The sequence below is a fragment of the Geotrypetes seraphini genome, chromosome 2, assembly GCF_902459505.1.
Source record: "Geotrypetes seraphini chromosome 2, aGeoSer1.1, whole genome shotgun sequence".
Lineage (NCBI taxonomy): Eukaryota > Metazoa > Chordata > Amphibia > Gymnophiona > Dermophiidae > Geotrypetes > Geotrypetes seraphini.
This window is the reverse complement of record NC_047085.1, coordinates 127,539,992-127,566,840: the sequence shown is the minus strand read 5'-3', so window position 1 is coordinate 127,566,840 and position 26,849 is coordinate 127,539,992. Positions and strand designations below refer to the sequence as shown.

General features: G+C 42.4%; 1 protein-coding gene across 4 annotated transcripts in view; it reads right to left on the bottom strand.

The window, feature by feature from the left end:
- NOL4 (nucleolar protein 4) overlaps positions 1-26,849 on the bottom strand; it is a 664,456-nt gene that overhangs the window by 260,210 nt on the left and 377,397 nt on the right. For all 4 annotated transcript variants that reach the window (XM_033934882.1, XM_033934883.1, XM_033934884.1 and 1 more), the window contains one exon: positions 400-683. In XM_033934882.1, coding sequence (XP_033790773.1) covers positions 400-683 — 284 coding nt within the window. The remainder of the gene's footprint in view (positions 1-399; positions 684-26,849) is intronic.

Here is a 26,849-nt window from a genome sequence, read left to right as displayed (position 1 = left end):
CCACCTCTTGAGGAACTTTAATATGAAAATGTATATTTTTGATTCAGCTGGAAAATGTATTCCGCAATAGTACGTGCACCACAAAAGTACCAGTGACCATTTATTTCTTTTGTATTCTCAAGTGACATGTAATTATCTGAAAAATAAACACCTAATTTTACAGTTTTTTTTTTAATATCTAAAAAATAGAAGCAGTAGCTAGAACAGTGTGAACAACCAGACGCACTGGGCAGGCCAACTGGATCTTATCTACAGTGTTGTTATAGAAAAGTGCACTGGCATGTACAGAACATAAAGCAAGAGAGACCATGTTGTATCATTCCCAATACTGCTGCTATTATTTAAGCTTACATATCAGCAACACAAAACTCTGAAAACAGAAAGCCGGAAATGTCTTACCTTGGTCCCATTTTCTCTTGCTTCTTGTTCCATCTTGATGTCAGATATTAACAAGCTCTTGTATTTGCTCTTTCCATTACTGCTGTGATCATCTATTCTATATTCAGAAGTCAACTGAGTAGAGAGAAGACTGTCACTTAGGTTCAGAGGCTGTTCATCCTGCTCTAGGCTTGCTTGTCCATTGCCATTGGTTTCTGCTGTCTCTCTGCAGTGCGTTCCCCCCGATGCACTGGAGCTGGGTCCCATGGTGTCATTGCCATTAAAACTTTCTGCAGCTGAGTCATCTAGCAAAAACATATATTATCAGTAACATGATACCATATCTACACAAAATTCAACTAAATATTATATTTCCAAGTATTTTAACTATAGGGTGTGGGTGGCAAACAGAACCAGGTAAGTTCAAAATATCACCCCCAGCAAAAACAAAAGTTTGACAATAGTGTAAGCAACAATAAAATAAACCATCTTAGCAAATCATTTATTGTCAATCAGCTGAAAAGGAAGACTAGGCAAAAAGCTATGAAAAAGATGAGAGCATCAGTAAAATATAGCTGGAAAGCAGTGAGCACAAATGCTCACAGTCTGAACAACAAAATGCAGGATCTGCCAGCCCTGATGTTACAAGGCAGATTTAGATCTGATTGCTAACACAGAGACATAGGTTATGAATTGCAACCATACTGGGTTATAATCTCTTTAGGAAGGACAGAGCTGGTCTAAAAGGTGGAGTAGCACTCTATGTGAAAAACAAAAGCAGCTGAAATTCAGGGCAACTGGGTAAAGGAGAAAAGCAATATGGATCATCTTAGACAGAGAAGATAGAACCTCTGTTCATACAGGTGTCATCTACAGACCTCCAATACAAATGGAAAATATGGACGATAATCTAGTTATAGATATCCAAGGCTGGGACTGAAAGCTGAGGTAGTGTTGCTGTGAGATTTCAACTTGCCATATGCAGATTGGAGTGTACAGTATAATCCCGCTATAACGGACTTCAAGGGACCTGGAAAAGCAGTTCGCTATATCCAGAGGTGCATTTTTTTTTTCTTTATTTAGGTCAACTGAAACAACATACACTCAATAAACAACAGTACACATGGTGTATTTTGTTTTACTTTATTTAGGTCAACTGAAACAGCATACACTCAATGAACAACAGTCACTGCAAACATCAATACTGTAACAAAACTCAGCAAAACATTGGTATGGCCCAAAATGATTGCAAAACCAGAACACTACTCTAAAGCATTATGTCGCACTGTCCTGAAAACAAAAATCATCTGTCATTTTCTTCTGGGCTGCATTTCTTTCATGTGTTAGTGATGTACGCATCAAGTTTTCCAATGCAATACATCAGTACATCTGCTTCAACAGCATTATTAGCGTTATGTTCAATGTAATGCTGCAGCAGTGTCAACGCTATGCTTGCTTCACGTGTAGATGGTGGAAGCTCAGCTGGAGCATCCTCATCATTGGATTCATCACCAGTTTGTGCACTATCGACACTGCCAGGCTTTGCCTTGACTTCTGCTAAATTCTCCTGATCGGTTAACACAGCAGATGTCTGCACCTGCTCATCAATGGCAAGAAATTCTTCCACAGACATACCTATAGTCTGGTCCAAGAAATGCAATTCCATCAGCCGTTCAAAAATGTTATCACAGTCACGAGCAGACAATGTTGGCGATGGGGGTGTCTCTGAAAGATCTTCTCCTGTCTCTGCAGAAATGTCAGAAACAACTTTCTTGACAACTCCCACCTTCCTGAAACAATTGTTGATTGTTGTCGCTGTGATTTCGTTCTCCCAGATTGACCAAGCCCATTGCAGACATTGCAGTATGTCGATGGCAAAGTTGTCCATGTTGCTGTACTCAATGGATATGATAAGTTTATGCATAAGTCGCTTTCTGTACAGAACTTTGAAGTTCTGTATGATGCCCAAATCACATGGCTGAAGTTGACTCGTACAGTTTGGTGGCAAGAACTCCAGCTGTATTGCTTTAAGCTGTTCAGCTACAACCGGGTCATGTGCGCTGCAGTTATCAACGATCATCAGAATGTGGCGCTTTTCCTTCACAAATTTTCTGTCATCCATGCTTTACGATTGCTTTTGTACACAACTGGCAGCGACTTTGCACCTTTGAAACAACATGGCTTGGCAGACTTTCTAATACCTAGTAGTAGTAGCTTTTCAGATCAATCCATATTGGCAACAAACAATAATGTGAGGCACTCCTTACTTCTCTTGCCACCATGGCAGCTGTCTCCTTTGAATGTCATTGTGCGATCCGGCAACAACTTAAAAAATAACCCAGTCTCGTCATATTGGTCCAGCAGCCGTGGTAGTTTGGTCTGTAGCCAGTCTGCAGCAAGTTCTTTTGGTACAGACTCTGATTCGCCACTCAGGACATGAAAGATAACAGCTCTGCGCTTCTTGAACCTATCCAGCCATCCATCACTACATTTAAAGTCATTGTGACCAAGTTGAACAGCAAGACTGAATTTCAGAATTGGACCGGAGACTGGCACACCAAGTGAGCGTGCTTGCTTCAACCAAAGAAAAAGCACATCTTCAACATCATCATAGGTGGATTTGCATAATTTCTTACTGCCATCTGCAAACTGCAAATAAGTCTTGTACTTCTCACGGCTACTCCAGATGTCACAGACCGTAGATTTGCTTATACCATAGTCACGTACAATATCCGCTTGTGTTTTCTTTTTAGTTTCGATTAAAAGAACGATTTCGCATTTTACATCTAATGTTATAGAACAACGCTTCGTAGCAGACTATAGTATCACAGACTATATAGCAGACTATAGTATCACAGGTATGCCATGTGCCGTGTAGGCGGAGCCTACATGTCCGTTATAGCCGAATAAAATTACAGCTAAAAGTGGCTCTCGGTTATACCGAAAGTCCGGTATATGCGAGTCCGCTATATTTGATGATTTTCTGTATGTTTATAATGGCGCTCAGCCGGGACCAGCAGACCTCGTCCGCTATATGCGAGGTTCCGTTATAAGCGAGTCCAGTATAATGGGATTATACTGTACTGTCTTATGTTCTTATATAATCGGAAAGAAGTTGAGAGACTGAAAGACATCTATAAGAGGTGCCATACTAGGATAGACTGAATGTCCATCAAGCCCAGTATCCTGTTACCAACAGAATATTGTGCACAACTTGTCTCATCTAGAAATCCACAGAACTAATAATAACATGAAGAGATGTTTCAAGTTTATTAAAATTTGTTATCCCACCTTATCAAAATTCAAGGCAGTTTTACATAAGGTTAAAATAAATCAGGTAAACAACCAACATCAAGATAGTACAAAGATATATAAAACGCAGAAAAACAGGCATACAAGACTAACTTGGCAGACTGGCACGAAAGGAACAAGGAAGGAACTGCACTAGTTTGGATAGGAATGAACAATAAAGGGGAAAAACAAAAGGGCGAGGGGACAGGGGGGTTAGCCAAAAGAGGCTGGGTCAGTATTGGATTAAAACATCCTTAAAAGGACGGTCAAACCTCGAAGGTGTCTTTAAAAAGAAAAGTTTTTAGACTGGACTTAAACTTATCGATAGTGGTGATCTCTCTTAAATAGTTCAGGACTACGCTCCAGAGCGATGGGGCAGCAGCGGAAAAAGATATTGTTTCTCATAGTATTAATATGTCTTAAAGAAGGGATGGCAAGCAGATTTTAACTGGAAGATCGAAGAGTATATTGAGGGGAGTGAGATATAAGTAGCCCACTAATAAATTCCCGCTGCTCTGCTTTCCTATTTTTGAATGTCAGCAGCATGATTTTGTAAGTAATGCGGTGTTCAATAGGTAGCCAGTGTGCATTAATCAGGAGGGGCGTGACGTGATCAAATTTTTTAGTGTTGAAAATGATCTTCATAGCCACATTTTGGACTATTTGTAGGCACCTAATTTCCTTCTTAGTAATTCCCTTATATAATGCATTACCATAATCTAGACAAGAAATAACTAAGGAGTGAATGAGGGTATTTAGAGAAGACTGGTCAAGCAATTTGGAAAGAGAGCGTATCATGTGGAGACGGCAGAAACATTTCTGTACAACAGTGCTAATATGATCATGGAATGTTAAATTTTCATCAAGAATGACTCCCAAAAGCTTAATGGTTTTTACAGACTGGACTGGGATGGATTTGAATTCTATAGGACAGGATAAAGTTGAACCTTTCCTGATTGGGAAAACCATGGATTTTGTTTTGTTAACATTGAGAGATAACATTGGAATTGAGCCAGTTGCTTATTTTCTTCAGTTTTTGATTATAGTTTTTAATAGTAGGAATGTCTTCAGGATTGCCAAGATCAATTGGATGGGTTAACAGAACATCATCCGCATAGGCGAAGACTGATAATCCAACAGACTGACCTAAAATGGCCAGAGGGGCAAGAAAGATGTTGAAAAGTAGCGGGGATAGTATTGAACCTTGAGGAATACCGAATTTGTTAGGAAATGTGTCAGAGAGGGAGCCATTAAATGAAACTTTAGATGTGCAGCCTTTGAAGTATGAAATGAACCAATCTAAAACTTGAGCAGAAATGCCTATTTCTTGAAGACGGTGAATTACTAAGCGGTGATCTATAGTGTTGAAGGCAGAAGAAAGGTCCAGAGAGATGAGCACAACAGAATTATGATGATCCAGACGGTATATGATATTAGTAGTCAAGCAAATGAGTGAGAGTTCTGTAGAGTGATGTTTTTGAAAGCCAGTTTGGTTTGGGTGAAGGACATTAGTTTTTTCCATGAAGTCAGTGATTTGCGAGAAGACAACTTTCTCGGTGATTTTTGCTAGAAATGGAAGATTAGAGATCACGAAAAATTACTACAATGTCTAGACACAATCGGCATCGGAGGTGAGGTACTTGACTGGTTCCGAGGATTCCTTACGACCCGCACCTATCAAGTACGCTTCAACTGCAACCTCTCTAAAATATGGAGAAACCCATCAGGCGTTCCACAGGGATCCCCACTATCCCCACTACTCTTCAACGTCTATATATCTTCACTAGCCATGCAGCTGGCACAGCGAGGTATAAAAATATTCAGTTATGCAGATGACTTCACAATCATTATCCCGTTTAATGCGTCTCCCTCCGAAATCACCCCCATAACAACAGAAGCGCTAAACCTGATGGAACAATGGACCACAGAATTCAAACTGAAGCTCAATTCAGATAAAACTAAATTCTTTATAGCCTCGCCACACGCACATAATACGACAAAATCAGTACGCATTAACAATCTTAACTACCCCATTCAACCAACGATGAAGGTTCTGGGGGTAATACTAGACCAAGGTCTAACAATGAAAGACCATGTGGACTCCCTAATCAAAAAAGGGTTTTTCACTCTCTGGAAACTTAGGTCCATTAGAGCATACTTCAATGCTTCAGCTTTCAGAATTCTAGTACAATCCCTAATACTAAACCACCTTGATTATTGCAACATTACCCATCTGGCAATCTCCCAGAAGTAAATGCAGAGACTACAACTAATACAAAACGCAGCAGTCAGGCTGATTTTCGGGCTGAAGAAGTCTGATCACATAACCCCTTCCTACCGACTCCTGCACTGGCTGCCAATAGAGGCACGAACGAAGTTCAAGCTGGGATGTCTCTGCTTCAAGGTATTACACGGTCTAGCCCCTAAATACATAACAGACCTCTTCTCATTCCCAACCAACAGACATGAGAGAAGAACACACCTGAAATTTGTCTCCCCACCGGCTAGAGGATGCAAATATAAGAGATACCATCAACAACTTCTATCGTATCAAGCAGCCTTATGGGGCAAAGACCTAGAAAAATTAATTACACACACAAACAAATATGGAGAATTTAGGAAACACCTAAAAACTTACCTGTTCTCGAAATACCTAGGGAACGAACCAGGACAATAGCCCCCCTTCGTAATACCATCCCAAAACCGAACTTGTAAACTGTTAACCCCTAATCACTAACTATGAATACTCCATTCAATTTATGGAATTTTTCTAATTCTTTGTAAGCCGCATGGCCCTGCAGCATACGAACTGTTGTTATCACGATTAATGTTGTTATAATCAGATGTACACTGCCATACTCTGTAATTCGCTGTCTGTACAGTTTCTCTTTATTGTAAACTGCCTAGAAGTCGCAAGATTGTTGGCGGTATATAAGAATAAAGTTATTATTATTATTATTAGAGATGGGACAGTAATTTGATCAGAGTCAGAATGAGCGAGAGGGATTGACTGAGTCAAGGGTTTCAATGATGCTCTAATTTTTTGAATTTTATCCGTAAAATAATATATATCTAATTCAAGAGATCATCAAAAAATCAATTTATTGAAAAAAGGAAGGAGGCTTCAGAACTTCGATGGACTAATGGCCCTGTGATCCATTAGTCCACTGAATTTATAATGCCTCTCTCCTTCCTTTTTCAATAAATTGATTTTTTAATTTAAAAAAAATATTTATTTATCAATTTTTTCATAACTCAAACAAGCATGATCAACATACTTGAATACAGATTCACAAAATTTAAATAAGTAACATATACTAAAATGGGAGAAACTTCCCCCATTATCAGGAAAATTAAATATTATTTAGTCCACACCAATGTAGAGTCAAGAGAAGGAAAATTCAAAAAAGAAATAGTCATAATTACAATGGGAGCGTTCTAAGGAGACATAGCCGGCAGCCAATTCGTGTTATTCCTTTGGAATGGGAACAGAACCAATGCTTCCCACCTTCATTAGCCACAATAAACTCTAACAATTGTTTAGGTAAAAAAAAAAAGAAAATTTTTACCACTATAGGTAACACAACACTTTGCTGGAAATTTCAATACAAATGAGGCCCCTAGAGAGACTCTCAGTCTATAAGCCAAGAAGTCCCTTCCATTGTGACAGTTGTGAAACATCAGGAAAAATATGTATCGTTGAGCCCATAAACTGAACTTTCATATGTCTGACATAAGTTTTAAGTATTAGGTTTCTATCAAACTCAATAGCTAAAATCACCACAAGTATAGTCTTTTCCACTACCACTTCAAGAGAATTTTCAAAAAAAATTGTCAAACCAATTTCATTTCCAGCATTCTTAACTTTAGTTGGTGTAGAGCTAACTGGTTTAGCTTTAATGGTCAGATATTGCGCTCTTACTATTGGTGGCAAATTTTCAACAGGTATCAATGAAACTTCCCGCATATATCTATGGATCATTTCAATGGCTGAGATTACAGGCGACCTAGGAATATTTAAAATTCTCAAATTATTTTTCCTTTGATAATTTTCCATATATTCCATCTTTTTCTGAATAATAGTCTTTTCTTTAACTATATCTAATTGAAGATCTTTAACTTGATTAATCTGTTGTTCATGCTTCTGTCTCACCATATTCTTTTAGGATTTCACCATGGTGATTCACTTTAGAATTGATATTTCTACAATCCATACAGCTACAGCTTTTTTCAGGTAGGAATCCATAATTTCTATTGCCTTCCATATAGCTTCCATATTTACGACGGCAGGTTTTAGCAACTCTCCGAAGTGTAAGTTCCCTTCCCTGGGTTTTCTTCTTCCTCCAGTTTCAATGCTGGTGATCGTTGTTAGATCTCCGCTAGGTCTTCAGCTACACGGCTCCTCCAGGGCTTTGCACTTCCGTTTCCTCTCCTGGGGATGTCAACGCTGCCTGCAGCATGGGAGTGGGTACACTGGGCTGGAGAGGTGCCTGTCGCAGTTCAGGGCCAAGCAAAGCCCCTTCAACACTAAGATTCTCTGTTCGAGGCGGAGTCTCTCCTGAAGCAGGCTGTTTCTCCTGTGTTACATGGAGAGCCAAGCCCTCCAAGGTCTGAACTAATCAGTGCAGAGTCACGGTCACTGGAGGCACAGAATGCAACGATCCCTTTTGCTTCCCCATCATCAAACAGGTAAGACAAAAGTCAGGTTTCTTCAGACTCAATTTATCAGCGCATCTCCCTGTGAACAAACGTTTACTCCCAACGCCATCTTGACTCCATGATCCAAATTGATTTTTTTTATATTCCCCTGAATTAGACATATATTTAAATAGTTTAAAGAATTTTCAATTGATATGATACTGACTCAATGTTACTATTAGTGTTATGACCAGCATAATACTGGGCTTGATCCAGGTCACAAGTACCTGGCAAGATCCCAAAAGAGTAAAACAAGTTTCATGCTGCTTATCCTTGAAATAAGCAGTAGATTTTCCCATCTTAATAATGATTTATGGACTTTTAGGAAATTATCCAAACATTTTTTTTAAACCCTGCTAAACTAACTGCTTTCACCACATTCTCTAGCAACAAATTCCAGAGTTTAATTACATGTTGATTGAAAAAATGTTTTCTCCTGTTTGTTTCAAATTTACTACTTAGTAGCTTCATTGCTAGAATTTTTGAAAAGAGTAAACAAGCAATTCACATTTGTGATTATCGCATTGATTAGCGCATCCCTCTTCAAAAAAACCCTCACTGAGCTCCAAGTGCCCCTCCAACAATTGCCCCATCTCCCTCCTCCACTTCTTATCCAAGTTACTTGAATGTGCTGTTCACCACCACTGGACTTCCCTCATTCCAAGCTATTCTTGATCTGCTTCAGTCAGGCTTTCTCTTGCTGCATTCCATGGAAACTGCTCTTACTAAAGTTTCCAATTACTTGTTCCTGGCCAGATCCAAAGGCCTCTACTTTATTCTCATCCTTCTCGATCTTTCTTCCACCTACACCTATTGATCACCACCTACTCCTTGATATGCTAACCTCGATGGGATTCCAGGGTTCTGCTCTCTCCTGGTTTTCATCCTATTTTTCCTATCGCACCTTCAGTGTATTGCAATGGTGGTTCCTCCTCCACAGCCATTCCACTATCAATTGGTGTACCTCAGGGCTCTGTCCTGGGACCACTCCTTTTCTCAATCTACATCTGCTCACTTGGAGCGCTGATCTCCTTCCACGACTCCCAGATCTACATCTCTGCACCAGATATCTCTACTGAAATCCAGACTCAAGTCTCAGCCTGCCTTTCCAACATTACTGCCTGGATTTCTCACCGCCTTCTAAAACTGAATATGGCTAAAACAGAGCTGTTCATCTTCCTGCTTAAACCTATCTCCCCTGTTCTCTCTGTGGACAACACTCTCATCCTCCCTGTTTTGCCTGCTCACAATCTCAGGGTCATCGCTAAAACCTGCCGCTTCTTCTTCTCCGAGCATACTACCAAAACCCTTATCCATGCCCTCATCACCTTGCAGTTAGATTACTCAGTTAGATTCTGCTCAGCCATCTTTCTCCCCTTCAATCCATCCAGAATTCAGCTGCATGAATCATATTCCATGAGTGCCACTATATTCACATTATCCCTCCCATAAAGTCACTTCATTGGCTTGCCATCTGTTTACAAATACAGTTCAAACTCTTCTTGCTGACCTACAGATGCATTCACTCAGCTGCCCCTCACTATCTCTCTTCACTTATCTCCCCCTATCTCCCCCCTCCTGCAAGCTCCACTCAGCTGGTGGGTCCCTCTTGTCTGTGCCCTTCTCTTCCTCTGCCAACTCCAGACTCTGTTCTTTCTATCTTGCTGCACCATATGCCTGGAACAAATTGCCTGAATCCCTCTGGCAAGCTCCATCTCTGGCAGTGTTCAAGTCCAAGTTAAAAGCCCACCTCTTCGAGACTGCTTTCAACTCCTAGCTCCTCTCTCCTTGGGTTCTGCATCCCCAACCCTATATGTCATGTCTGTCTGTCCAAGTTAGACTGTAAGCTCTTCCAAGCAGAGATGTATACTAAATGTAAAAATGTACAGCACTGTATAAGCCTTTCAGCACTATATAAGTGATAAATAGTAGTAATAGTAGTAGTACCCGTACCACTCCACTCAATATTTTATAAGCCTCTATCATATATCCCCAGAGCTATCTCTTCTCCAATCTGAAGAGCCCTAGCTGCTGTAGCATCCTAACCTCTTTATTATTTTGTTGCCCTTCTCTGTACCTTTTCTGAGATGTGGTGACCAGAATGGCACACAGTATTCGAGGTGCAGTCACAACATGCAGCAATGCAAGGGCATTATAACATTCTCATCTTTGTTTTCTATTCCTTTCCTAATAACTCTTAACATTCTATTTTATTTTCTTAGACACTGCTGTACACTGAGCAGAGGGTTTCAATGCATCAACGATGACACCTATATTCTTATCTTGGGCGGTGACTCCTAATGTGGAACCTTGCATCACATAGCTAAAGTTTAGGTTTCTTTTTCCCACATGCATCATAGGGCTCCTTTTACGAAGCCGCGCTAGCGGGTTTAACGCGCATGACTTTTCATCACGCGCTAACCCCCGCACTGGCCAAAAAACTATCGCCTGCTCAAGAGGAGGTGGTAGCGGCTAGCACATCTGGCGGTTTAGCGCACGCTATTACATGCGTTAAAACGCTAACACGCCTGCATAAAAGGAGCCATTAGTGAACACAAGGAGGGGCATAATCGATAGAGCATATGCATATGTACACCGCCGACACTGGACATCCCCCAGATGCATGATATAACGAAAACATGTCTAAAACAGTTCAATTATATGAAGGGTGGACGTCCTGCAGGGAAGCATACAAGAAGAAACTTTAAAGACATCCAAAGTTGTCCAAGTTCCGATGATTATACGACCCCCTAGACCAGTGTCTCTCAAACTTTCTCGAGCTGGGGCACACTAAAGGTAGTGGCCACGACTTGAGGCTCCCAGAAGTGCGCGGATGTCACCGTAATGACATCAATCATATGCATGACAACATCATGTCGACGTCCGCACATGTGCAGAGGCTCTCCAGATGGGCCCTGAGACGCCAGTAGGAAGTCCAAGCAGGGAAGAGGGCCAGAGAGAAGGAGAGGCACTAGTGCCAGTTGATTGCCTACAGCAGTGTTTCTCAATTACTTCAAGCTAAGTACCTCCTAAGTCTAACACATATCAACTGAGTACCCCAACCACAGTCCTCCTTAGGCCCCAGATCCCATCCCCTTTTCATAAACACACAATATACACAGCAGATATAAATTCTCAAAACTGACACATTTCAATCACTACATTGAAAAAAAAAATCATTTTACCTACCAGCGATCCTCTGCAGGCTGCTGTAATTAGCTTTTTTTTTTTTTAATCTTTATTTATTGGATTATTCATTACAATACCTTAATAACAAACATTCATGAATGAACACAAAAATGCAAATGTAAATTCCCTACAAGGAACAACAAAATGTAAATTCCCTACAAGGAACAACAAAATATATAAGGAAACTAGTCAACCATATCCTAGTCCACATTATTGCTGATCGCCAGTATTTTAAAATAAATCATCAAATCAAGTCTTTCTATCTACTATCTAGGAAAAGGCAAATGGCTTTTATATATATTATACATCATCCTCCAAAAGTAAACTCAATATTAGAAATTAAACTTTCAGCAGAGGTTTCTCTTTAATAAAATCTTCCACCTGGGCTGGGTCAAAAAACACATATTTATCACTTCCATATGAAATCAAGCATTTACATGGAAATTTCAAAAAGAAAGTAGCTCCAACTGCCAAAACCGTAATTAGCTTTAAAGGTGAGGCCGGGAGGCCAGGGGGGAAGCCGGAGGATGCTAGAGAGAAGGGGGAAACATTTAGGCCTTCGGCAAATCAGGAAGCACTGGCACTGAACCGCTAAGGGAAGTCAGCTGGCAGGCGCCTCTCTTCCTCCTCAGTGTGCAACGGCACACTTGGAATCTCAGGAGGTACACAGTTTGAGATATACTGCTCTAGACTTACACACTTGGCCATCTATTAGTTGCCCTGGCATATGTTCCTAATGATGTCAAAACGTTGTCGAATAGGCATGGCTAGTGTCCTACATATCCATATATAGCCCTGCATGTAACATGACAATTCTTTGTGGGTGCAGTGGAGTGGATTTTGGAGTTGTGGTTGAAGTGATTGTTCTTGGATATCAAAAAAATCGAGTTCTGATTGAGATTGTGTGACAGGAGAGAAAATCAGGGAGTGCCAGTGTGAAAGAAAGTGAGAGACTGTGAGGATGACAGACAGGATAGACTGTATGAAAGATTGTAAGAGTGAGGGACATGCAATGAGAAAGGGTGTGATAGGGAGAGTGTGTGAGAGAGTCTGAGAGAGAGTGTGGGAGTGAAAGTGGGTGTGATGGTAGAAAGATGTGACCCTAATTACTCTCTAGGGGAGACACAGACTCTAGTGGAGCTGTGCCTGCATTGAGAGTCATGTGTTTGGACACAATGAATGCAGGCCACCCCATAGTATTGCCATGAGGTCCTGGACCCATATCCGAGACACCCTCCATAGGTGAGCATCAGCCACTACCCATCACTATGTAAGCCCACACAGGTAGCCTATGCTCCTTAATACTCAAGAGTGGTCAGGGGACTTACATACCACCAATGGCCTCTTAATATGAGGGCCTCCCAATGATCCTGGCCTCAACTAGCCCTCCCCCCCAACCCTTCTTGCAAGCAGCCTCTTGCTATTGTCTGCCAATAAATAAATATAATAGATATAAAGAAATATAAATCGTTTTATATATATATGGAAACATTATGTTTTTACCTGTTAATTTTCTTTGCTTTAAACGCAGCAGATGAATCCAGAGACCAATGGGATAGCACACATCTACCAGCAGGTGGAAATAGAGAAACTGATTAACAGGTAGTCCTATTGGCTGGTACGCTTCCTGCATCTTCAGTATTGCTCCTTGCCCAAGCATCCGTAACCATCAATATGCTTAGCATGTAAAAAACTTCTTTCCCATAACAAATTTTCAAAAGGTAGGATACAACTATCAATAATAACAGACTTCGAAAGTTGCAAAGGAAAAAACCGATACTCAATATCCAGAAAGGGTGGGGCTCTGGATTCATCTGCTGTGTCTAAAGGAAAGAAAATTAACAGGCAAGAACATAATTTTTCCTTCCTTAGCAACAGCAGCAGATGAATCCAGAGACCAATGGGATGTAGCAAAGCAATCCTCAATCTGGGTGGGAAGCAAACGCCACCTCCGCAACAACCAAAGCACTAAATGTGGGACCAGGCAGGAAGCACAAAGGTTGCGCTCCTGTATTGTGTGCCACTGCCACTAAAAAAGGTACCGGGGGGCTGTGGGCAGCTTCTGGTGGCTTCAGGTGGCTTTGGGCTGCGGGCTTCCCAGCACCAGATACACCTACGTGTAGAGGAGGAAAAACCAAGAAGAAAAAAATTCTGAAGCAAATTTTTTTTTCTTGGTTTTTCCTCCTCTACAGGTGGATGCATCTTATGGTTAGAAAAATACGGTATGCACAGTATCCTTTGGTTATAACAGATATGTTCTCTCATACACTCATATATTGTTCATTGCTGCAGCTTGGCAAAAAAATAAACACATTCACCAACAGTGGGTATCAAACCTCCAAACCACAGCACTGCAACACCTCGTCCCAAACCACTACACCACAGCATCAACTGACAGAATTGAAACAGATAAAAGACAACACAGTAACAAAGGCCACTCACTAAATCCCTGGCCCTTTGAACTGATAACTCCTCACACACACCCATACTGCATTCACTGAACACACCACAGTCAGCTCACAAGTTGGGAAACTGCCTTGTTATACATACTATTAATTTTGTAACCCGCATGCCACTATTTATTTATTCAAAGGCCTATCTGTGCTTCATTGCTGCATCATGCCACCCTCTTTCATACTGCCAGACCACATTCAGGGTTCTATCCTATGTCATGGCATTGCTGCCACTCCTCAGAGCTCATTCCCTTGTGCAAAGGAAAAATACAGACCTGTGCCATTCCCTGCCAGCTGTTCTAATAGGCAACTCATGCATGATGTGGTCATCCAAACTTTATGTTTTTACCACACACAAGCCAAGGACAGTGTGCTTTTGAGGAGCTGGCCCAGGAGTTGGTCCAGGAGGTAGCCCATGAGGCAGCATATGATGTGGTGGAGAAGGCGGCCAAGGAAGTGTTGGTACAGGAGGAGGTGGTGGTAGAGCAGGGTTCCTAGGAGGTGCCAGATGATATATGGGGTGAGAACATCTATGCAGACATGCCACCTCTGGAGGGGGATGAGGATGGGTGTATGGAGCCAGCTGCCCAGCCCCAAAGCCCTGCTGTCCTGGGAGTGCCGTGAAGAGTCGCAATCCCCACTGCGGCCAATATACAGTTCCTGCAGCTAGTGGGTCAGCTGCATCGGGACATCCAGCAGGGGTTTGAGGAACAGAGGCAGCTCCTGTAAGAGATGGTAGGGCTTCTGCAGCAGCTGGTAGGCATCTTCCAGCCACCTCTGTGAGAGTGTAGAAGGGCCTAAAGTGAGACTAGACAGGATAATGGTGCATTGAGGCCCAGATCATGTTTCCAACAGTGTCCAAGGCAGCTCACAAGTTGGCAGAATCCCATTTACAAGGCCTATCCTTACCATATTCTGTGGACTTTACCAACTGCATCTCATTGGACATATGAATATATGTAGTGGGACGTTATCAACCTACTTGATGTTACTGGCTGTTGTATGAAATGCTATCACCATATTCTCTGCCAATGATTGCAAGTGTAGATGCCTAATATAGAGAAGCTAATAACAAGGTGATGATTAAGGTGATAGTGTGCAATTGTTTTATGAAAACATGTGGGTCCCAATTCTGTGACTAGGGTAGGGAGACATAAGAACATAAGAAATGCCTCTGCTGGGTCAGACCCGAGGTCCATCATGCCCTGCAGTCCGCTCACGCGGTGGCCCAACAGGTCCCGGACCTGTGTAGTAATCTTCTATCTATACCCCTCTATCCCCATTTCCAGTAGGAATTTATCCAATCCTTTCTTGAACCCCAGTACCATACTCTGCCCTATTACGTCCTCTGGAAGCGCATTCCAGGTGTCCACCACACGTTGGGTAAAAAAGAACTTCCTAGCATTTGTTTTGAATCTGTCTCCTATCAGCTTTTCCGAATGCTCTCTTGTTCTTTTGTTATTAGAAAGTTTGAAGAATCTGTCCCTCTTTACTCTCTCTATGCCCTTCATGATCTTATAAGTCTCTATCATATCTCCTCTAAGTCTCCTCTTCTCCAGGGAAAAGAGACCCAGCTTCTCCAATCTCTCAGAATATGACAGGTTTTCCATACCTTTTATCAGACGTGTCGTTCTCCTCTGAACCCTCTCGACTAACGCCATATCCTTCTTAAGGTACGGCGACCAATATTGGACGCAGTACTCCAAATGCGGGCGCACCATCGCCCAATACAACGGCAGAATAACTTCTTTCGTTCTGGCTATAATACCCTTTTTGATTATACCAAGCATTCTATTCGCTCTCTTAGCGGCCACTGCACATTGAGCCGACGGCTTCATTGTCATGTCCACCATTACCCCCAAGTCCCTTTCCTGGGTACTCTTATTCAATAACATCCCTCCCATTGTATAGTTGTACCTCGAGTTTCTGCTCCCCACATGTAATACTTTACATTTCTCAATGTTGAACTTCATCTGCCATTTCGCCGCCCATTCTTCTAGTTTGTTCAAGTCCCTTTGCAATTCTTCGCAGTCCTCTGTAGTCTGAGCTCCATTAAATAGTTTGGTGTCGTCCGCAAATTTTATTATCTCGCACTTCGTCCCTGTTTCTAGATCATTTATGAAGATATTAAATAGCAGTGGCCCGAGCACCGAGCCCTGCGGGACACCATTCGTGACCCTCCTCCAGTCGGAGTAGTGACCCTTCACTCCTACCCTTTGTTTTCTACCCTCCAACCAGTTTCTGATCCATCTATGTACGTCTCCTTCCACCCCATGGTTCTTCAATTTCAGGAGTAGACGTTCATGGGCCACCTTGTCAAAGGCTTTTTGGAAATCTAGATATATGATGTCTATGGGGTCTCCTTTGTCCATCCGTTTGTTGATTCCTTCGAAGAAGTGCAATAAGTTTGTTAGGCACGATCTTCCCTTGCAGAAACCATGCTGGCTGGTTATCAGAAGTTCATGTTTTTCAAAATGTTGATCGATGTTTTCTTTTATCAGTGCTTCTGCCATTTTCCCTGGAACCAAAGTCAGGCTCACCGGCCTGTAGTTTCCCGGGTCACCTCTTGATCCCTTTTTAAAGATGGGCGTAACGTTGGCTATCTTCCAATCTTCCGGGATCTCGCCTGTTTTCAGGGATAAGTTGCAAATTTGCTGCAGTAGTTCTGCTATCTCCTCCTTTAATTCCTTCAGAACCCTAGGATGTATGCCATCCGGACCCAGGGATTTGTCAGTTTTTAATTTTTCTATCTGCCTACGAACGTCCTCAAGGCTCACTTCTATGGATGTTAATTTTTCTGCTTGACTTCCGTTGAAGAATTGCTCAGGATCCGGTATGTTGGACGTGTTTTCGTTTGTAAATACAGACGAGAAGAACATGTTAAGCCTTTCTGCCACTACCTTCTCCTCCTTCACCACTCCCTTCCTGTCTCCGTCGTCCAGCGGTCCCACTTCCTCTCTAGCCGGCTGCTTCCCTTTAACATATCTGAAGAATGGTTTGAAATTTCTTGCTTCCCTGGCTAGCCTCTCTTCATACTCTCTTTTGGCTTTCCGAACCTCACGGTGACATTCTTTTTGATGCTTCTTGTGCTCTTTCCAGTTCCCCTCAGTTTTGTCCTTTTTCCATTTCTTGAATGAATTTTTCTTATTGCCTATCGCTTCCTTCACTGTTTTGGTTATCCACGCCGGGTCTTTTGTTCGATTCTTTTTCACCCCTTCCTGAATCTGGGGATATACAGATTTTGCACCTCGCTCACCATGTCCCTGAAGAAGGACCAGGCATGATTTACCGTTAGCCATGTTTTGGAAGTGTTCCTAAGTTTCTTCCTTACCAATTCCCTCATTGCTTCGTAGTTTCCCTTCCTGAAGTTAAAGGTTGTCGCAATGGATCTCTTGCCTTTTGACACTCCTACCTCAACCTTGAACTTGATCATATTATGATCGCTGTTTCCCAACGGTCCCACTACTTCTACTTCCTTTGCAGGTCCCCTTAACCCATTTAGGATTAGATCCAGAGTGGCATTTCCTCTCGTCGGTTCTCTAACAAGCTGTTCCATGAAGCAATCCTGTGTAGCTTCCAGGAATTTTGTCTCCCTAGTGCATTTCGAGCTTCCAAGACTCCAGTCTATCCCAGGGTAGTTGAAGTCTCCCATAATAACCGTGTTGCCGCTTTTGCATTCTCGCTTCATCTCGGCTTCCATTTCCTCATCGATATCTCTGGTTTGCCCAGGTGGGCGATAAAATAGGCCCATCTTTATTTCAGGCCCTTTCCTTCCCGGTATTTTGATCCATAGAGATTCCAGCTTGCTGGCCGTCTCTGCTGTGTCCATTTTTGTGGATGGTATGCCTTCTTTTATGTATAGGGCTATTCCACCTCCTTTTTGTCCTGATCTGTCCTGGCGATAGAGCTTGTATCCCGGTAGTGCTGTATCCCATTTGATTTCCTCATTCCACCATGTTTCAGAGATTCCAATGATGTCGATGTCTTCTGTGTTGGCCAAGGCTTCTACTTCCCCCATTTTGTTTCTTAGGCTCCTTGCATTAGCATATATGCACTTTAGATCCTGGTATTTTGCTGTCCTCCTTTCCTTTCCCTGTGCTTCGGTCCATATTTTCTTCTTTTGCTGCAGACATTGTAACCACTTCTTCTGGGTTCGTCGACCCCTGCAATCTGTCCCTTGTTTCTTCCCAGCCATTTTTCCCCTCAGTATCTTTGCAGGATACCGTCTTCCGAATCGTCGACCCTTGGTCAACTGTCGGCTTTCCCCTTCTTCTTAGTTTAAAGCCTGTTCTATTCCTCTCTTGACGTTGTTTGCTAGGAGTCTAGTTCCTGCTGCGCTGAGGTGCAGTCCATCTTTCCTGTAGAGCTTGCTCTTGCCCAAAAACGCCGTCCAGTTCCTCACGAAGTGGAATCCTTCTTCCTCACACCATCTCCTCATCCACGTATTTATTGATTGTAGTTCCTCTTGTCTTTTCACATCTGCCCTGAGAAAATGGGAATGGGATTTGTATATTGCTTTTATGAGGTTATACATTCAAATTGGTTTACATATATTCAATAACTTATGGTTTACATATATTCCAATACATCTGGATGCAGAGGAAGCAGTACTATCAGGAGGCCACCCCTCACTGAATATTGCCTTCCTTAAAAAAAATCAACTACAGTCATGTAAAAAAATTAGGACACCCCATGAAATATTCAGGTTTTTCTTAAGAAATGTTCACATATCAATGTCAAATCTATTTTTATTTATATCTGGAAAATAAAGTTATGCAATTGCAGGTAAACAACAAATATTTTCCTTGATTTACTCATGAAACAAAAGATATCTATAAAAATGTGTATTCTAACTAAGGAATAAATTAAGATGGGAAACTGACAGGGACAACGGGTCAGTCTAGAACACAGTTCTTCATTCGCCGGTCCGCGGACCGGTGCCGGTCCGCAGAAAATTCCTGCCGGTCCACACAGGTCCGGCGAAATGGACGCCGTTAAATTTCCTGCCCCGGTGGTATTCGCGGAAATCTTCTATTCCTCCCAGCCTCGGGTGATCAAGACAGGCTGCCGACGTTGGGCATTCCCTCTGTGAGTCTCGCCTATGCGGAAACAGGAAGTTGAAACAAAATAGGCGGGACTCAGAGAGGGAATGCCCGACGTAGGCAGCCTGTCTTGATCGCTGCCCCTGCCGAGTCGCCGAAGAGGGCTCCGGGGAAGGTGCAGGTAGAAGGGAGATGGTCAGCGTGCGCGGGGGGTCAGCGTGTGGATTGGGGCCATCAGCAGCGTCTATGCTGAGAGTCTGCCCACATGCAGGATGCGGTGGGTAGGGGCCTCCAGCTCGTCTTGGGCGGCAGGGCCTGCGGTGCAAAGCTGTTTTTGCCGGCTTGGGGGGGTCGCGAATGTGCAGGGCACAGCAGGAGTAAGATCATGGGGAGCCTTCAACAGTGGCTGTCTCCTCTCCTAGCAGCTCTGTACTTACCAGGGCAGTGATTCACTTTGGCAACTTCCCCTTTCCTCAGAGGCAGCAACGGACCCAAGGCTGCCTAAGGAAATCACTGCTGCAAACAAGTACTGAGAGCTGCTGGAAGGAGAGGAAGCCACTGTTGGAGGCTGGGAAGCTGCTGGATAAAGGGAGAGCTGCTACTGCACCAGGAGGAAGGTAGAAAGAGAGATGCAGCTGGGAGGGGAAGAGGGAAAGGGATGGGAAGAGAGCTACTGTTGGATAGGGGGAAGGAGGGAAGGGAGAAGGAAAAAAGGAAGGAAACAGCTGGCAGGGAGATTAGAGGAGGGAAAGGGGAGAGACAGGAATGAGAAAGTAGAGAGAGATTGATGCTGGAAAGGGGGTCAGCAGAGAAATGAGAGAGGGATAAATATGCTAGATCTGGTGTAGGAGAGATAAAAATGAAGAAAGCAGTGAAGCTGGAATGAATGATGTAAAAAGGAGAGAGGAGGCACAGGCTGGATGGAAAGGGGAGAGGGGCACAGAAAGAAGTCAGATACATATGGAAGGGGGAGAGGGCAGACAGTAGATGGAACGGGCAGACGCTGGAAGGAAAAGAGTGAAAAGAAGATGAAAGCAGAGACCACAAAAGGTAGAAAAAAATCATTTTATTTCTATTTTGTCATTACAATATATCAGATTTGAAATATATATCCTGTTAGAGACATAATTGTGGACTGCAAAGCCTAAAACTATTCCTGTCATGTGTTGACTGCAGTATTCTGTTAGCATGATATTTCTGTGTAGCATTCTGTAATAATTTGGCTTGTTCAGTTTTCTTGATAGTAGAGGGGATATATGGAGGAGAGACAGGGGTTTTGTTGGTCCTTGCTCTGAATATTTATATTTATAAAATGACAATTGTACAGAATATTGTTTCTTTTTATACTTTAATAAAATATGTTCAATATAAAATCATAACTGAGGCTTGTGCAGATGGGATCAGATGGTTTGTGGGGACCGAGCTTGCGGAGACGGGGCGAAAATGTGTTTTTTTATTTCGGTCTTAGTAGTTTGCCGGTCCACAAAATAATTCTTTTATTTCTGCCGGTCCACGGGTGTAAAAAGGTTTAAGAACACTGGTCTAGAAGAGGTATGCAGATAGATTGATAGGCTTACAACGATAAATCTCCGGGACCAGACAGCATCCACCCAAGTGTAATCAAGAAACTGAAAGGGGTTATAGATTCTGGAAGACTGAACCTTTCTTGAAGATCAGCGTAACATTCACCACTTTCCAAAGGGAGATTCGGGAAACTACAGACCATTGAGTCTGACTTTGGTACTGGGAAAGATGGTAGAGGCACTGATAAAGGACTGCATCATCGATCACCTTGACGGACACAAAAGAATGAGGACCAGCCAGCACAGCTTCAGCAAAGGAAGATCTTGCTTGACAAACTTACTGTACTTCTTCAAAGGAGTAAATGGGCAGATAGTCAAGGATAACCCGGTCAACATCGTATATCTAGATTTTCAGAAGGCGTTCGACAAGGTCCTGCATGAACATCTACTTCGAAAAATTGGGAGCCATGGAATCGAGGGTGATATACTAAAGTGGATTAAAAACTGGTTGGCAGGTAGGAAAAGAAAGTGGGGGTGAATGGACAATACTCGGTCTGGAAAAGCATCACAAGTGGAGTGCCACAGGGTTCGGTACAGGTAAGGCCTGTACTCTTCAACATATTTATAAACGACCTAAAAATTAGCACGAGTGAGGTGATTAAATTTGCAGACGATACAAAGTTATTCAGAGTAGTGAGGACACAGAAGGATTGCAAAGTCCTACAAAGAGACATAAATACACTGGAGGAATGGGCTACGAAATGGCAAATGAGGTTAAACGTGGATAAACACCCCCCCCCCATTCACTTACCCCCCAATCAAAGAAGTAAAACGGAAAAAAACTATACAACGGACTACTGGCCACTCAGGCAGCGAAGATAGACAACCAAGTCTCCAACCTATTGACAACAACCCCAGACTACAAGATGTTCAGAAAGGAAATAAAAACTATACTCTTCAAGAAATCCCTTAATAAAGCTTAATACCATGATAAAGTTTAACCCCCCTCTTACCATCCCCTCCCTAACCCCAGATCCTACTTTTCTCTCTCTTGGAATCCTTCTCTGATCTAACTTTGTAACCCTTCTTCCATAACTCTTTTTGTAATCCGCTTTGAACCAAAAGGTAATGGCGGAATAGAAATCTGTAATGTAATGTAATAAGTGCAAGGTGATGCATGTCAGTAACAAAAATCATATGCACGAATAAAGGATGTCCGGTGCTGTACTCGGAGAGAGCCCCCAGGAAAGAGACTTGGGAGTACTTGTAGACAAGTCAATGAAACTGTCCGCGCAATGCATGGTGGCGGCAAATAGGGCAAACAGAATGCTAGGAATGATTAAAAAGGGGATCACAAACAAATCTGAAAAGTTTATCATGCCATTATACTGGACCATGGTATGCCCTCACCTGGAATACTGTGTCCAACACTGGTCGCCGTACATGAAAAAGGACATAATACTACTCGAAAGGGTCCAGAGAAGAGCAACAAAAATGGTTAAGGAACTGGGGGAGTTGTCGTACAATGAGAGGCTAGATAAACCGGGCCTCTTCTCCCTTGAAAAGAGGAGACTGAGAGGGGACATGATCAAAACATTCAAGATATTGAAGGGAATTGACTTAGTAGAGAAAGAGAGTTTGTTCACCCTCTCCAAGAGAACGAGAGAGCACTTGCTAAAGTTAGAAGGGAAAAGATTCTGTACAAACGTAAGGAAGTTCTTCACCCAGAGAGTGGTAAAAATCTGGAACGCTCTTCCATAGGCTGTTATAGGGGAAAGCACCCTTCAGGGATTCAAGAAAAGGTTGGATAAGTTCCTACTGGAACAGAACATACGCAGGTAAGGCTAGACTCAAATAGGGCACTGCATGAGTGGACTGCTGGGAATGATGGACCACTGGTCTGACCCAGCAGCGGCAAATCTTATGTTCTTATGTTCTAATGTTTTAATTTATTCCTCACTGCAGTTATTTCAGCCAAAGGAGGTAACACTAGTAACCATCTACCAGTCTCTGACATCGGTCTGAGGAAAGTTTGGCCCACTCCTCAATGCAGAATTCTTTCAGCTGTGAGATGTTTGAGGGGTTTCTTGCCCGTTTCAAATCACCCCATGGCATCTCAATGGGATTAAGATCAGGGCTTTGACTCGGCCACTCCAGGACTCTCCATTTCTTACTTTTCAGCCAGTCCTTGGTAGATTTACTGGTATGTTTTAGGTCATTGTCATGTTGCAGGGTCCAGTTCCGCTTCAGCTTTAATTTTCTTACAGATGTTCTCACATGTTCCTCAAGCACCCTCTGATACACGGTAGAATTCATGGTGGATTCTATGATGGTGAGATGGCCAGGTCCTGCTGCAGCAAAGCATCCCTAAACCATGTCACTTCTACCTCCATGCTTCACAGTTGGTATGAGGTTCTTTTCCTGGAATGCTGTATTTGGTGTACACCAAACATGTCCTCTTTTCTGGTGACCAAATAATACAATTTTAGACTCATCTGTCCATAGACCACTATTCCAGAAGTCCTTGTGTTTGTCTACATTCTCTCTGGCAAACTTCAGTCTGGCCTTGATATTTCCCTTAGAGAGCAAAGGTTTCCTCCTTGCAAACCTCTCATGCAAGTTAAATTTGTGTAGTCTCTTTCTGATTGTAGAGGCAAACACTTTCACATCAGCAGTAGCAAGAGCCTGCTGTAGGTCCCTTGATGATATTTTAGGGTTTTTGGAGACTTATTTTAGCATCTTGCAGTCTGCTCTGGGAGTCAACTTGTTTGGATGACCAGACTTGGGCATGTTGGCAGTTGTTTGGAAAGTCCTCCACTTGTACACTATTTTCCGGATCATGGAATGACTAATGTCAGATTCTTTCTAGATCTTTTTAAATCCCTTACCAAACTTATAAGCTGCTACAATCTTCTTTCTGAAGGCCTCAGACAGCTCTTTTGATCTCACCATGGTGTTCACTCTCACTGCAGTAGTCATGTCTGAGGTTTAAGTAGGGCAAACCTCCTTCAAAATGCTGAGTAATGATGTTCTAATCATGTGCACCTGATGTGATACACCTGTGTGTGATTTGAATCACTTTAAATGAGAGGATATGTGAGGGTGTCCTAATTTATTCGTTAGTTAGAATACACATTTTTGTGGATATCTTTTGTTTCATGAGTAAATTAAGGAAAATTTTTGTTGTTTACCTGCAATTACATCACTTTCTTTTCCAGAGATAAATAAAAAAAGATTTGATATCGATATGTGAACATTTCTTTAAAAAGAACTGAATATTTCATGGGGTTTCCTAATTTTTCACATGACTGTGTGTGAGAGTCAGAACTGCTAACTTTCTTTGCATTGGTTGGACAGTGTTAGACATATTAATGCAATTGGGCAGGCCTGTGTCATTTGACAAACACAAATGAGATATTCTTTTTTTAGGTGCAATATTTGTATGGCTATTGTTCTCTGACTCTTTTGTGAACAGATTTTCTACCATTCATTTGTACTTCTGCAAAAGATGTATGCATTCTTATTTGATTATTTACAATAACAAGAGCAAAATAAATCAATATTCTACCTCAAAACTGGGAGTCATGTTTTATTCATTCATGTCTTTTCACTGACCTTTACCTGACACAAGAGAACAGGCAGGTAACTGAAACTGCACTAGGGATCATGGCCATTCAGCCAGCAAAATCAGCTGGTCAACAGGTCCATGTCACAATGCAGGACATGAGACAGAAGTTGGGTTACCATATGACTCCAGAAAAAGGTGACAGATCCGGGATTGTGACTTTCATTACTTTAAATGGAAGTAAAACCTGGATGTCTCAATCTGTCCTCCTTTTTCTGGAGCCATATGGTAACCCTAGACAGAAGGGACATGTTATGAATGATTAATAATGTAAACATGATGTCAATGGTGTGAAAACCAGGTTGTCAAACAGACATGAGATGACCATTGTCCAGAGATATACAACTCTTTCCAAGATTACAGATAGCTGACATCACATCATATGTGAAAGGAATGTGAGCAGATACCACTTGCTGTGACACAATACACACATGACATGATGAATACCAGATCATAGTTTACAGGGTATGAACTCAGATAGAGCCCATAATGGTTACACATGTGCAACTGAAGAGGGAAAGGGAGGGGGACGGGTGAAGACATATGGGGGAGAGAACATAAGAGGGCAGGGAACACTATAGACATGCACATCTAAATTCAAATCAGGCCTAAAAACTTTCCTTTTCCAAGACGCATACATTATTTAAAGTTTGTCTTCAACCCATAAATAATTACCATCAGCATTGCTCCCTCCCTACTAGGCCCCTTGCTGCATCCTCTATTCTTTCAAGATCCTTTCCCACCCTAAATTTAAATGATGTATCCTCTTACCGTTTTTCCTTTAGTATCCATCTCTACCCTATAGTATGTCCTTTTTGATTGTCTCCAGTTATTTTTATTATTTATTACCTTTGAAACATTTGTACAAATGTTTTTCATTTTACGTAAACCGCTTAGGTATTTAGGCGGTATATCAAATACAATAAACTTGAAACTTGATGTGTTTGTCCACCACAGCAACCTATTAGGCACAAACCAGAAGGCAGGCCAGTGTCAGTTGGGAGTGTAGCAGCCCCCTTCCAGTTTGGTGTCGACAACCCTAGGGTCTGAGGAGGGGAACCCTGCATTGGCACTGGAGAGGCAAGGACAAGCCAACAGAGAGAGAATGTGCCCAGGACCAAGGAAGGGTAACGAAAGGAGTGTGGAGGGTTCTAGGACCTAGAAATGGGGAGGTTGTTTGCCAGCACAAGACAAGCCAATGTGGAAAGAGTAGGCCCTGGACAACAGCAAGGGGGGGGGGGAGTAGTGTTGCTAAAAGGTAGTGGGACACTCATATGGGGAACAATGTGCTGGTATATGGGCCCAGAACAGAAAAAAAGTTTAGGAAAGGATATAGGATGGGCCCAGGAGAGACAGGAAGGGAAAGTGAGGCAAGCATGGAGTGGGCAGGACATATCAAAGTGATGTGGAGAGGACCTAAAATACACAAATAGGGAGGGCCCGTAAAACAGGCTAGGATGGAGAAAGGGGAAAGGCAAAATGTATGTTTCACAGGAATCAGGTCCACCCCTTCCTCTGTAGTCAGTGGCTGTAGCATCTGCCATTCATTAGCCAGGTCCTGAAATAGAGTAAAGAGGTTCTTAGTAGAAGGAACATAGAGCAGCTGCATGTGCAAGGTTACAGGGGAAATCTAGACAGCAAAAGAAGCAAGCGAGATATCTATACAACCAGAACTTTTACATTTATTAAATTAAAATACATCAGGGGGAGCAGTCTGAGCAGGAGTAGTAGATTACCTGAACATAGCAGCTGCAGCAGGCTCTGGTAGGTTCAAAGTCATAAGAACATAAGAATTGCCGCTGCTGGGTCAGACTAGTGGTCCATCGTGCCCAGCAGTCCGATAATGTGGCGGCCCCCAGGTCAAAGACCAGTGCTCAAAATGAGTCCAGCCACACCTGCGTACGTTCCAGTTTAGCAGGAACTTGTTCAACTTTGTCTTGAATCCCTGGAGGGTGTTTTCCCCTATAACAGACTCTGGAAGAGCGTTCCAGAACAGCTGTGCAGATATGAAGGCGTCCTAGTACAACTAAGAAATGAAAATCAGTGCTTTTGTAGACGTATGCCAGCCACATGACTTTTTAAAAAAAGATATAAAAAGGATGGAGTCGGTCCAGAGGAAGGCTACTAAAATGGTGTGTGGTCTTCATCATAAGGCGCATGGGAACAGAATTAAAGATCTCAATCTGTATACTTTAGAAGAAAAGCAGGAGAGGGGAGATATGATAGAGACGTTTAAATACCTATGTAATGTAAATGCTCATGAGTCGAGTCTCTTTCATTTGAAAGGAAACTCTGCAATGAGAGGGCATAGGATGAAGTTAAGAGGTGATAGGCTCCGGAGTAATCTAAAGAAATACTATTTTACAGAAAGAGTGGTAGATGCATGGAACAGCCTCCCCGAAGAGGTGATAGAGACAGAGACTGTATCTGAATTCAAAAGGGCCTGGAATAGGCACGTGGGATCTCTCAGAGAAAGAGATAATGGTTACTGCGGATGGGCAGACTAGATGGGCCATTTGGCCTTTATCTGCCATCATGTTTCTAAACGTACCAATAAACAATCAAAAATCCAGTATAGAGGGCGGAAAATCTTGTAGATGTCCCACTGATTCATTCATAAGCAATCTCTTGGTCGTCCAACGGCAGGATG